Below are 12,061 nucleotides of genomic sequence, written 5' to 3' on the forward strand. Positions count from 1 at the left end.
GAATAGAATTTATGCCCTTTCTGTCTAAAATCACTAGTCAAATATTCTGTAAAGGAATTTCTTCCTTCCATCTCTTCCCTTCAGTATCACAATTGCCAGGAGAAGTTAGACCTTCAGGGAAGACAACTTATTGGCCACAATGGGTTGTGGTTACTGAGACACTTTGAGGAAAAAAATACAAAGTAATGCAAACTTGTGCTGTAATTTCTAGAGAAGGACAGCTGAGGACAATCTCAATGAAGCTTCAGGGCATGGCACTTAGGTCAAGATTTGAGTAAGACTCAAGTGGGTCTGCCTTGTAGAGATAAAATAAAAAAGAGTAGCTTGTGAAAGAGGAATCTTACTGGCCTGCAAAAGCCAAACAATGCTGTAGACCTATAGAGACATCCATAAACTCACCAGTCTTCCTAGCTCAGGAAAATCCCAACAGTTTTATTTCTCTCAAAAGCCAGTATTGACACACTGCAGCTGGACTTCCTGGTTCACAGTTCTGTGGGCTATTCCTGCTATGAAGCACAACATATCCAGGCAGCACATTGTTGCTAAAGCTAAAAAAACCTCATTGTATAGGAGTAGCTTATGGTCTTTATCGAGGTTGTAGTTTTGGATATAATACACTCTGAATACATGATGAGGCATAAAGCAGACTAATGTTACCAGGATGAAGAAGAAACTCTTTGCCTGAGCCCTGAATTCCACGCGAGAGTTAATGTCAGGCCAGTATTTCAGAGCTGCTCTGTAGATCACAGCCAGCTGGATTCCGGTGAGCACGGCACACACTGCCACCAAGATCCCAGCCAGGCAGTAGTTGGCGATCACCATGTGAGCCTCCCGCAGCTCCCTGTGGAACTGGAAGCACTCGGAGGGGCGGTACATCTTGGAGGTGCCGTAGTAGGAGAGGAGAACAGGGGTGATCACCAGCGCTCCCAGCAGCCAGACAGCCCCCACCCAGGCCGCGGTGCAGCACCTCCGGAGCTCCAGGCGGAGCAGGCGGGCTGTGACGATGGCCACGTAGAAGGCGAAGGTGGCGTACATGTGCAGGTAGATGATGGCGCTCGCCAGCCGGCATGCAAACCTCCCGAATTTCCACTCCCCCAAAATGTAGTAGCTGAGGCGGAAGGGGATGCTGAGGAGCATGAAGCTGTGCAGCACCAGGAGGCTGGTGATGATCATGGTCATCACAGACTGTGATCTCCTCTGGAACAGCTGTTGGGACATCATGATGACCCCGAGGGTGCCACCAGCCAGGTTGATGATGTACAGGATTATCAGAACAGCGTGGAGCTTCTCTGAGGAGTCTGGCACTGTGCCATTGGAGGAATGGTTCTGTTGGGTTATGCAACTGTTAAGCATCCTCAAAAGCTCCTCTCTTTCCTTACTGAGAAGGAAAATAGGAGTGAAACATTTTTTTTGTTATCTTGTTTATCGTTAATTGGAGTATCACAGACTCCTAAAGAGACAGTACTGAATTGCATCTGAAATTATGTTATCCCACATAGTTTACAGGCTTCTAACTGTTGTGATCCTGCATATGACAGCAATAAACCATACCTCTCAGGGTTAAAACTACATTTTACATGATTATGAATGAGATTTTGATTTACTAAACTGCATTCTAGCTTTTTTTTCAACTATTTTCCTCTAGATTCAGCCATTTGTAATAATGAAGACACTGTTTGTTTCTAAATTGTGCAAGTTCTATCTGCACTCACAAAGCTAAAACTGAAGGTGGGAAAATACTGAAATATGAAGATGTTGTACCTATTGTGTGGATACTCTATGATGACACCTGCTCCATCTTTTAAGCATCTTGCTGGATGGATACAAAATATGTGTAAGGTAGCAACAGTTTGTTTCTAGATACATGGAGCAAATTGAAAATAAAGGTCTGCAGATGAAAATTCAATTTATTTTTGCTTCATCTGCAAGTATTTTTGCTACAGAATTTCACCTGAGCTACTCTACGATGAAAAGAGATGAAAACATAAAAATTAATTTAGAAATGATCTTCTGAAAGATAGAATTCTTTCAGCGCTTGTTGAACACAGCCACATAAAGCTGCATTCTTATTTAGACTTAACTCAAAATGCAGATTTGTATACAGATTTCTGTACATATATACAGGGATAGCTCACAGGGTGGATAGATACTTTACTAATGAAATTTATCCTTACCTTAGAATTTTGAAAGAGCAAAGTAAGAGCTGAGAAATTATCTCTCTAAAAAGTAGCGTCTTCCCTTAATGGTTCCTTTGAACTTTGAAATCAGTAAACTTGTTTTAATCAGCAGTTCTTAATTCTTTCCACTCATCTGTAAAGTGATCGACTGCAACTGCAAAACATTTTCAGAGAAACTTCTTATTTATGAAGCATCACGCAAAACATCTTTAGAAAGCCAAGATCGGTATAAACATTTCCATTCACCTCCTTTTAAAAATCATGACCTTAAAGCATTTAAATGTTTAAAATTGTTTACCTCCCTAATATTCCCAAGACAAGAACAAGAAATTTCCCAGAAACTTTGCTACACCAAAAGTTTTACAAACCATTTTCCAACATATATTGTTAATATTTCAAATTGGCTTTGAAAAAGTACAAGTTTTAATTGTTCTAGACAGCATAACGACAGTTTAATGGCAACATTTTATATCACTCTGAAATTGATTATGATTTTTTGCTATTTATAGCAATAAAATATTCAAATTTTACCTTACAGTCTCTTCTATTTGTGACTTCACCCTGAAATGTGTCATTTCATGCAGCTGTAGCACATGGCATACATAAGCAGAGTGAGAAAAACAGCCTTTGACCTGTTTGACCAAGAAGGACTGAAGGTTTCCTCAGCCCACACACAGGAAGGAACAAGCCTCCCTTTTGCTTCACCACGATAGCAATCTCATATGTGAGACGTCTGATGCTCTTTTCATCAGGCAGAGAGAACCACAGAAAGTTGCTGAGCGGTCAGAGACCATCATTGTGCTGGGACACGTAGGACAGATCAAGTCAGGACCGCCCGTGACCACAGTTTGTTCAGTCTTAAAGCTCAGGTGGGCAATGATTCCCTGAGCCATACAGCTACTACAAGGCACCAGGTTTTGCTTCTAAACGAGTGAGACATGCTACTGGTCAAGTAAAGAAGTGTGCACCTGAGCAAAGGATTTTCTCCTTGTACATCCTCCTTCACCCTGAACCTGCCTTATGTTTAATAATTAAGATAAATGTTCCAGAATAACAAAGTGTTTACCAGAGTTAAGAGGGGATTTCACTCTAACATGTTATTGGATCGTCAAGTATTCAGAGATTTCTCACTGTTTAAATATTACATGTAAAACAAGACGTAGACATATATGAAAAACAACTTAAGAGTTCCTGCTGTTAAAAAAAAGACATAGAGAAGCCAGTGGGCCATGAAAATTATTCCTGAACCAAAGATATGAATGCAGACCCAAAAACATATCATTGATACATGGAAGGCCACTAAAAAGAGGAAGACTTTGAGTCATGTCTCTTGTAGAGACATTAAAAAGCAGTTTCTTGACCATAAATTAAACAGAAAAATGTCAGTCCTGTTTATTTTTCAGCTACAGTTCTAGACTTCAGTCAGTCATCCCTATTCAAACATGATAGACAACACATAAGGTTTTGTGAGCAAACAATAACATAAAACCAATATTGCAGCAGGGTTGAACTAGCATTGCTCCTGCCATCAATCAGCTACCTTCTGCTGTGGGATGAGAGGATGGTTCCCCTTGAGAGGCGTGTCTCCTATTAAGAAGAGGGTTAGGAAGAACAAGATATGAAAGAGAGCTATCAGAACTATATAAATACAAAACCTCAAAAAATAAAAAGACGTAAAGAGAAACAGGAAAGTCTGTGAGTGTGACCAAGAATGTGAGAACAGCAGTCTGTGAGACATTCTCAGGATAAACCCTGAAAGCTTTGAGAGAGCAGTTGCCATTTCATCTAGACCAGGATTCAGATATTTATGGGCTTGTGGTAAAAGAAATGTGTAATTTTTCTGTCAGAGCACTGATAAAGAGCAGCTACCCGGGTAATGGTACTCACCAGCTGTAGTTCCAGCACCACCTAATCCCACATAAGGACAGGCTGCTGCCTGGCACTGTAGTGATGGTGGTTGGATGGCAAAACGATCAGCTGGGTCTGCAGAAATGCACAGGAAGGTAGTGAACAGCATGGATGTCAGATATGGATGGTTTCCATGGGTTAGAATGATCATGAAACTACAGCCACAGCCTCTGGGTGAAGCAGGGAAATGGCTGCTGCCTTGCCCACAGAATTTGAACGAATCCATAAACCTTGAACCATCACATAATAAAATCAGAAGAGACATGAAGAAATTGCATTCCTCAAGTAGCTGTTTTGTGACAGGCAGCACTCCAGACAGAGCTGAATCAGACTCTGAGATCAAGAGCTTGGTGCACTCTGTTACCTTCTTGACTCTAGTCCAAGCTCTTTGGATGTAAATCAGGCCAAATCCCAGCAAAGATGTTGCATAGATAATTTGCTTGTTACCCTGGGGACAGTGCTGTTGGTGTCACCAAAACTGCTGAAGGTCAGAAACTGAAATTTACGCTGATGTTTTCGTACTTCTCAGTCTCTTTTTCCTTGAAACATTCCTTGAAACTTGTATGTTAGTGCTGCTCAGTGTGCTAATCTTTTATCTTTGTGATCTTCTGTTAAATTAAAAAAAAAAAATAAAATCACCCAACTCAGACCTGTAATCTAGGTTTAGTTTTTAGGTTAGTTTGTTATTTAAGTACAAGAGGAAATTGAGTCAGCACATAGCTTGCCTTGACCAGTGGTGAGGATAAAGATTGAAAGAGAAATGCATCTATACACAGCAGAGATCCAGGTCAAGACTGGAATTCCAAATAAAATTTAAGGAGGGAAGAGACTGAGCATATCTGGTTCAACACTGGGGTAAACAGAGGACAAAGAAAAAGAGTGAATGGTTCAATACTGAGATGGAAAAATGAAACAGAAGAAGCAGCAGTTGAGAGAAGAGAAACAAGGCCTGTTGTATGGAGATGGGATGAATCTCAGTGGAAGTGTCACTGCTGGTGCCCATGCATGAGTGTAGCAGACTTCCTCTAAGCAGGGACTAGGTCCACAGTAAAACTCTAACTTCTCCATTTCATGTCTGCATGATTTCCTCGGCTTCCCACATCAGTCTACAAAAACACTGTCTTTTCTGGTCAGTATAACAGGAACCGAGGTTTCACATTTGGTTTCAAGAGCTGCTTCCTGTCTTTGAACAGCCATAAAACTGTCCTGTCTTTTGTGATTGGATGGATTTTCAGTTTTAGCTATTTCCAAACTGGGGTGATAACTGCTGATAATTTTAATGATTTATTAATATTAATCCTCTATTGGTAGCTGCTCACAAGAACTGAGCTACACATAGGTCATAAAGAATGGTAACATAGGGAATACCTGTGTTATGCTTTAACATACTGCTTTTTCTGGGATTGCAGGTGAAATCACAGTTCTTGCTGACTCCCTCCCACCTTGTCAGACACGAGTCACAGGTACTGGATAGTAAGAAAATCATACTCCATAGTTAGGGAACGTACAGGATAATCCCTTTAATTTTCCAAGCCCACCCACTCATGCATCATGAATAATTTACTAACGTCAGCCAGTAAATGGTCAACAAGTTTAGCAGAACTTTTCAGATTCTTAGACCATTCTTCTAATTACTTGATTGCAGATTTACTGAGAGATTTCTCAGGCATTGTCAGAATGGAACAGGCTCTCTGGCTTCTCTGTTTACTAGAAGTCATAATATATAGTTGTCTTAGTCATACCTATTTAGTATGCCTCAAAAGTAGGCATTATGCTTTATATAAATAGAAGTAATATAGAATGGATTTCTGTGGAGGACTTTGGCAGAACATATCACAGGCAGGCTATGACTTACCTTTTAAAACAAATCTGTTATTTATTTGGTTTGGTGCAAAGGGAAGAGATTTATTATTATAAATTAAGGAACTTGTCATTATTCTCCTGTCCTGGTGCATATCAGTTTAGAAGTAAGTTAGAAGATTTATGAAATAGTTTTGTCCCACTATTTGGTCTAATTGCCCTCCAACATCTGTAGTGGCAATTAAAGTTGTTGTTTCTTTAATTTACTCCAGAAAATTGATATTACTGGCTATAAAGCTGTTTCACTTGCTGCAGAAAACTGCATGTAAGTCAAGGATCTGGCACCAACAGCATAAATTTTCCCTTATCCCAAAAGTTTTCCTTTCTGCTTGACCATGCTACTTCTCACTGTCCTTTTCAAACTTCCCATTATTTCAGTCTCACAGCCTTTCTCAGAAGCCTGTGTTTCAAGGAGTAGCCCTGCACAATGCTACTATACCTGGTTTCTCATGTTCTGCTCGATAAATAAGGTAACAGCCACAGAGTCTGAATTCTTTCCTGTTATTTATACACAGAATCAACAAGCCTCTTCAGGAATTAGATCCTTGAAACTAATTTTTGCTTGACACAGAGCTGAGCAAGGCTTAATGTTTATTAAATTAAAAAGCAATTAGAAAGAAAGCACATAAACCAATTAACTCATGCAGGAAAGCAAGATAGCAGTTTTCAGTGTATTACAGAAAGCATGGAGGGTGCCGAAAACACAAAGGTGGTGCTTTCAAGGTGGGGTGGAGAGGCTGGTTTGGGGATTTTTTCCTCCATCTACTCCTGTGTGGTGAGAACCCAGCTGCAATACTGCATCCACATGTATACATACATAAAAGAAGGATGTGAAGATGCTGGAGCAAGTTCGGAGGAGGCCACAAAAAGATGAGAGGGGTGGAGCACGTCTCCTACGAAAACAGGCTGAGAGAATTAGGGTTGTTCATCTCAGAGAAGAGAATGCTCTGCGATCCTTAGAGCACTGTCCAGTACATAAAAGGGACCTACAGGAAAGATGGAGATGGACTTTCCACAAGGACATGTAGGGGCAGGATAAGAGTAACGGCTTTGAAGTGAAAGAGGGGAGATTTAGATTAGACAGGAGGAACAACACCCTTTACTCTGAGGTTGCACAGAGAAGTTGTGGATGGCCCATTCCTGGAGGTGTTCCAGACTTTGGTGGATGAGCCTCTGAGTAACGTAGCCTAGTGGAATGTGTTCCTGCTCACAGCAGGGATGCTGGAACTTGGTGATATGTGAGGTCCCTTCCACACCAAGGCGCTCTATGATTATATGATCGGGTTTTGAGTTTGGGGTATTTTCACAAATTCACATTGATCTTAAACTCTCCAAGATCTCACAATTGTATGTTTGTGACTGCATTTGACAAAAAATGAGCCTTATCTTTACTGAGACAAGTTTCTCATTTTTCTGGAAGAAAAGCAAGTGCTTATGTTCTGAATGGAGTTGCAGAGAGAGCACTAAAAGACAGGGATGAGGACTCTACATACTAAAAATGATTGAATTTGTCAGTAAATTGGTTTATAATTTAGATAAGTCTGGTATCTAGAGGCCTGTCATCCCAATTTCATCAAAACACATATCCATAAAAGTCAGCTAATGAAAAAATAAGAAAAAAAGAGGATTTTGAAGTATTGAGAATTCAAAGCATCCAATATCAGCTCCATAGGAATGAAACCTGTGAGGAAATCAGAAAAAAAGAATTAGCATTTATCCTTGTGAGTGTTGGGTGGTAGGCAGTGGGAATGAATATCAGTAGCATGAATTCTAAGATACAAAAGGAAATAAATATATTAAATATGAGTACAAAACAGAACACCTACAGCACCTCCAAAAAATAGTGATAATGTTTCATTCTGTTCTCAGTGGTATAAAATGAACTGGTTGTGAAAGGATAAGGTTTTTTAGTTCCTATCACTAAAAAGACAACTGAATATAAAGACCATGCTGCAAGCTATTAGACTTTTCTGATTTAATTTCCTGTGAGATATCCAAAGATGCCTAAAGAAGCAAAAGTGAGTTTGAAAATTGAACATTTTGGCTAGAGGGTGCCACCACAGAAATTGCTTCCTTCAAGCCCCTGGAAGAAAAGACAGGGTTAGTCCCACAAACAGAGGAAACTCCAAAGCTGAGGCCATTTGACGCTGGAAAGAACCCTGTATTTCCAAAAACTGATGCTCTCACCTTCAGAGAGCCTTGCTCATAGGATGATTGCCATTTGCAGAAGAAAATACAGCAGAGAAAAAAGCAGGTCTGCAGCACTCAGCAACAGAAGTGGCTTAAAGCATTGTGCAGACAGGAATAATCTTAAAAGATTTAAAAAGAGATGCTCACCATCTATTTAAAGTGTACTTCCTCCTGATCCCTGCCTTGGAAAAGATTCTCTTGACTCTTTCAATGATGCCAGTAGCAGCCAGGAGTGAACCTCTGTGCTGGCAAATCCATCATCCCTGGTTCCAGCAGAACAATGTAATTTCTGCTGCCTTTTTTTGCTAGTTGGGAAATCTCTCTGCTTTCATTATGCACACTCTTTACAGGAATGAAATGCAATGAATGCCACGTGTACGTCTGTTTATAACCATAGTCTCTTTGCACTCACAGGCAAAGAGAATATATACAATCAACAAAAATAAATATAATAAAATGATAAAATGATCATGATCCTAAGTGCCATTAAACTGTCTACATAGATTCATTCAATAGCTTTCACCATTTCTTTGTTTCCTCAGTTCAAGGATTTGAGCAATTACTGTAATTTTAAGAATATTTCTACCCTAGACCATAGATGGGCCATGCAGTTAATTAACATATTTTACCTCTGTGAAAATGGAATGTGTGATAGGTTCCTACTGAACTGTTTATCAGAGGCCTGTTGAACTTATCTTTCCATTAAAACAAAAATAGATTGTAGAACAAAAGAATAGAATGGAGGGGAATGTTCAAAATGGAGTGATTAACTTAATTGCTTTTTATTCAACTACCAGTAGTTCCTAGAAAAAAAGGATGGCAGAAGCCATTTATTTAGTTAGGTAGTTAGTTATTTAACTCAAGACTGAAAGAGAGAAAAAATTGCCTTAGGTATGATTAATAATAATTTGATAGAAAGTGTAGAAGAAAATCAGGGAGGAAGTTTACCTACACATTTCAGATTTCAGAGACCTATGTTCTTCAATTGTACATTTTCAATGTACAAAATTGCAGAAATAATTGTAGTAGAAATAAGCGTCTTTACACACTTTATATTTAGCTATAAACCTAAAGGCCTAAATAATAATAAAAAATTTTAAAAAAAATCAAAATTTGATTCCTTTACATGAGAAAATGTAAACTCTCAAAAATAAATCCAGGGATTATGTTCTCAGTTCAAAGGAGGACACTGAAAAGGCCAATTAATTTTCTTCTTACTTTTTTTTTCACTAAGCATGCCTTTAAGCAAGACTGTCTAAACATTGTTAGCCAGCATAAACCAGTTGCTACCTATGAGAGGATAAAGATTAATTAATTTAAAAGTTGTTTTCTAGATCCTCTTGATATTTCAAAATCCTGCTGATTAAAAAATGAATAAATAACAGGCTTTTCCTATTTGAGCCTTAGGAATTCTTTTGCTTTACATGTTCAATTTTAACAATTTGAATAAAAATAAGATTGTATTAAAATCCAATTTTATTTTCAAAACTAAAGCTCTTTGGTACAACTCAAACCACAAGTTTAAGGAATTTTACAGTCTTTTAACTCCTTCTTTAAAAATGTGGCTTAAATTCTGTCTGGTAGCTAAGCTAAGTCCTCACTCATTTCCCCAGGGGGATGGGGATGAGTACTGGAAGGGCAAAAGAGAGAAGAAAACTTTTGGGTCAAGATAAAGGCAGTTTAATAAGTGGAGAGGGATAAAGGGAAACATAAATGAAGCAATGCAAAAGCAGTCATCACTCACCACCAGAAAATGATGCCCAATCAGTCTCTGAGCAACAGCTACTTTGGCAAAACTCCCCAGTTTTACTGCTGACTGTGTTGTTGTGTGGTGTGGAAGACTGTTTTGGAGAGTTCAGATCAGCTATCCCAGCTGCATCCCCTCCCTGCCTCCAGCCCACCCTCAACCTATGGACTAGAGGAGCAAAGTCATAAAAGAGAGAAGGTGTTGGTGCCATGAAAGCCTGGCTCAGCAAGGGCTACACCACTGGTGTGTTATCAACACTGTTTTGCCATTCATCTAAAACCCATCACTACATGGGCAGCTATGGAGAAAAATTGCTCCATCCCAGCCAGAGCTAGTACAGGAAAAGAAAAATACAGTTGTGAAGAAAACTGTTTATATAGTCTGGATGTGTAACAAAATATTAATAATTTCAAAAAGAAAGCTTTTGTTTGGAAAAAAAAAATTAAAAGTAAGTTACAAAGCTTGTCTGGAATATGGATTAATCCAGGAAAAATTCTTTCTGGGTTAAACCTTCCTTTGAATGAACCAGTAATATGGACAGTACTAACTCAATATTTTCCCAAAAGCAAAAAAATTTCTCTCTGGTAGCAAAACTCTCACTTGGTAGAAGACAACAGGGGCAGAGTGGGGTATGTTAAAAAGGGTTTGGTCACTGGATGATGGGGCATATCAGGTGAGCAAGGGTGTGAGGGTTAAACCTGGCACTGAGAGACTTCCAAAGAAGTCTGCCAGGAGAAGCTGGCAGTCAGATGAAAGCAAAGCTCCTCAGTGCTGGATCTGGAAACCTCCAGATCCTCACCACAAGCTGTGTAACAGGACAGAGCTTTGTGGATAGCTTTGAGTGAGAGGAAGCAGTAACTTGCTGGAAGCTGGGCCTGCTGTTCAGAGGGACCTCAGCAGGCTGGGGGAATGGTGGTCAGTCTCTCCCCTGGTGTAATTTAGTTAATTGTGTCTTGGGGTAGCCAGCTCTGTGGTTATTGGTAAAATATGCTTTGTAAATAAGAAGAAAGATAAGATTATGGAACGCCATGTGTGTTGTTTGTCAGATCACTTTATTCAACAAGTAAAGCTTGGATTATGAGCACTTAGGGGAAGCAGAAGGGCAGTACCAGTCTCTTCTCTCTGGTGCCCAGCGATAGAGCCAAAGGCAGTAGCTTCAAGCTGTCAGAGGAGGTTCAAGCTGGATGTTAGGGGAAGATTCTTCACACCAAGAGTGGTTCAGCACTGGAACAGACTTCCCAGGAAATGGCCATTCCTGAACTTGCCAGAGCTCAGGAAACATTTGGACAATGCTCACAGGCACATGGTGTGATCCTTGGGGTTGTCCTGTGCAGGGCCAGGGGTTGAACTTTGTACTCTGTGGGTCCTTTCCAGTTCAGGGTATTCTGTGATTTGTCCTGGAGTTGTGGTAGGGGAGGTTTAAGTTGCATATTAGAAAAGGTTCTTCATCAGAGGGTGGTGGTTGGGCACTGGAACATGATCCATCGGGAAGTGGTCAGAGCCCCAAGCCTGACAGAGTTAAAAAAACATTTGTACAACACTCCCAGGCACATGGTGTGATTCTTCAAGTGTCCACTGTAGAGACAGGAGTTGGACTTGATGATTCTTGAGGGTCGCTTCCAACTCAGCATATTCTATTGAATCTGTGATTCTGTGGTATTCATAACAAACTGAGAATGGTGTAGCTGTGGGTCAGGAGGCCCAGAGAAGGTGTTTGGATTCTCCAACCTTAAAGATTGTTGAAACACAACACAACTCAGTCTGGGACAGGCTCATCTAACTTTGAGTTTAGCCATCATTTAACATTGAGTTTAGTTTGAGCAGAGGATAGGACTGTATGATCTCGAGAGATCCATTTTTGGCTATGATTTAAACTCATCTCAACACTACAGAGGTGAATCTTCCTTCCACATCTTTACTTTGTGTTCACAAGTTTGTGAAGGTTCAAGTTACTAAATTTGGTTGCTAAATGTAGTTACTAACTGGCAGCAATTACTAAAGTGGAACATTTTGTAACATAAATTTTAGTTATCGTTTGCTCCTACACACATCCTGACCTCCAGAAAAAGATTTTGTCCTTGCTATTATTTTATCATCTCAGGATTTTTCTGTTCTAGCAAAAATACCCTTTGACATTAAACTTCATGAAACCTACCTTGGTCCAACATAATTACTACTT

The 12,061-nt window shown here is 39.8% G+C and overlaps 1 protein-coding gene across 1 annotated transcript; it reads right to left on the reverse strand.

Moving 5' to 3' along the window:
- Positions 1–204: 204 nt before the first annotated feature.
- On the reverse strand, positions 205–1,355 carry LOC134562815 (probable G-protein coupled receptor 141). Its single transcript, XM_063420350.1, has one exon. The coding sequence runs from the start codon at positions 1,351–1,353 to the stop codon at positions 442–444; it is 912 nt and encodes a 303-aa protein (XP_063276420.1). The 5' UTR covers positions 1,354–1,355; the 3' UTR covers positions 205–441.
- Between the last annotated feature and the right edge of the window lie 10,706 nt (positions 1,356–12,061).

This window comes from Prinia subflava, chromosome 1 (genome assembly GCF_021018805.1).
Source record: "Prinia subflava isolate CZ2003 ecotype Zambia chromosome 1, Cam_Psub_1.2, whole genome shotgun sequence".
Taxonomy (NCBI): Eukaryota; Metazoa; Chordata; class Aves; order Passeriformes; family Cisticolidae; genus Prinia; species Prinia subflava.

Excerpts from the sequence above, each read along its gene's own strand:
- LOC134562815 (XM_063420350.1), bottom strand. The coding sequence starts at position 1,353 with ATGCTTAACAGTTGCATAACCCAACAGAACCATTCCTCCAATGGCACA.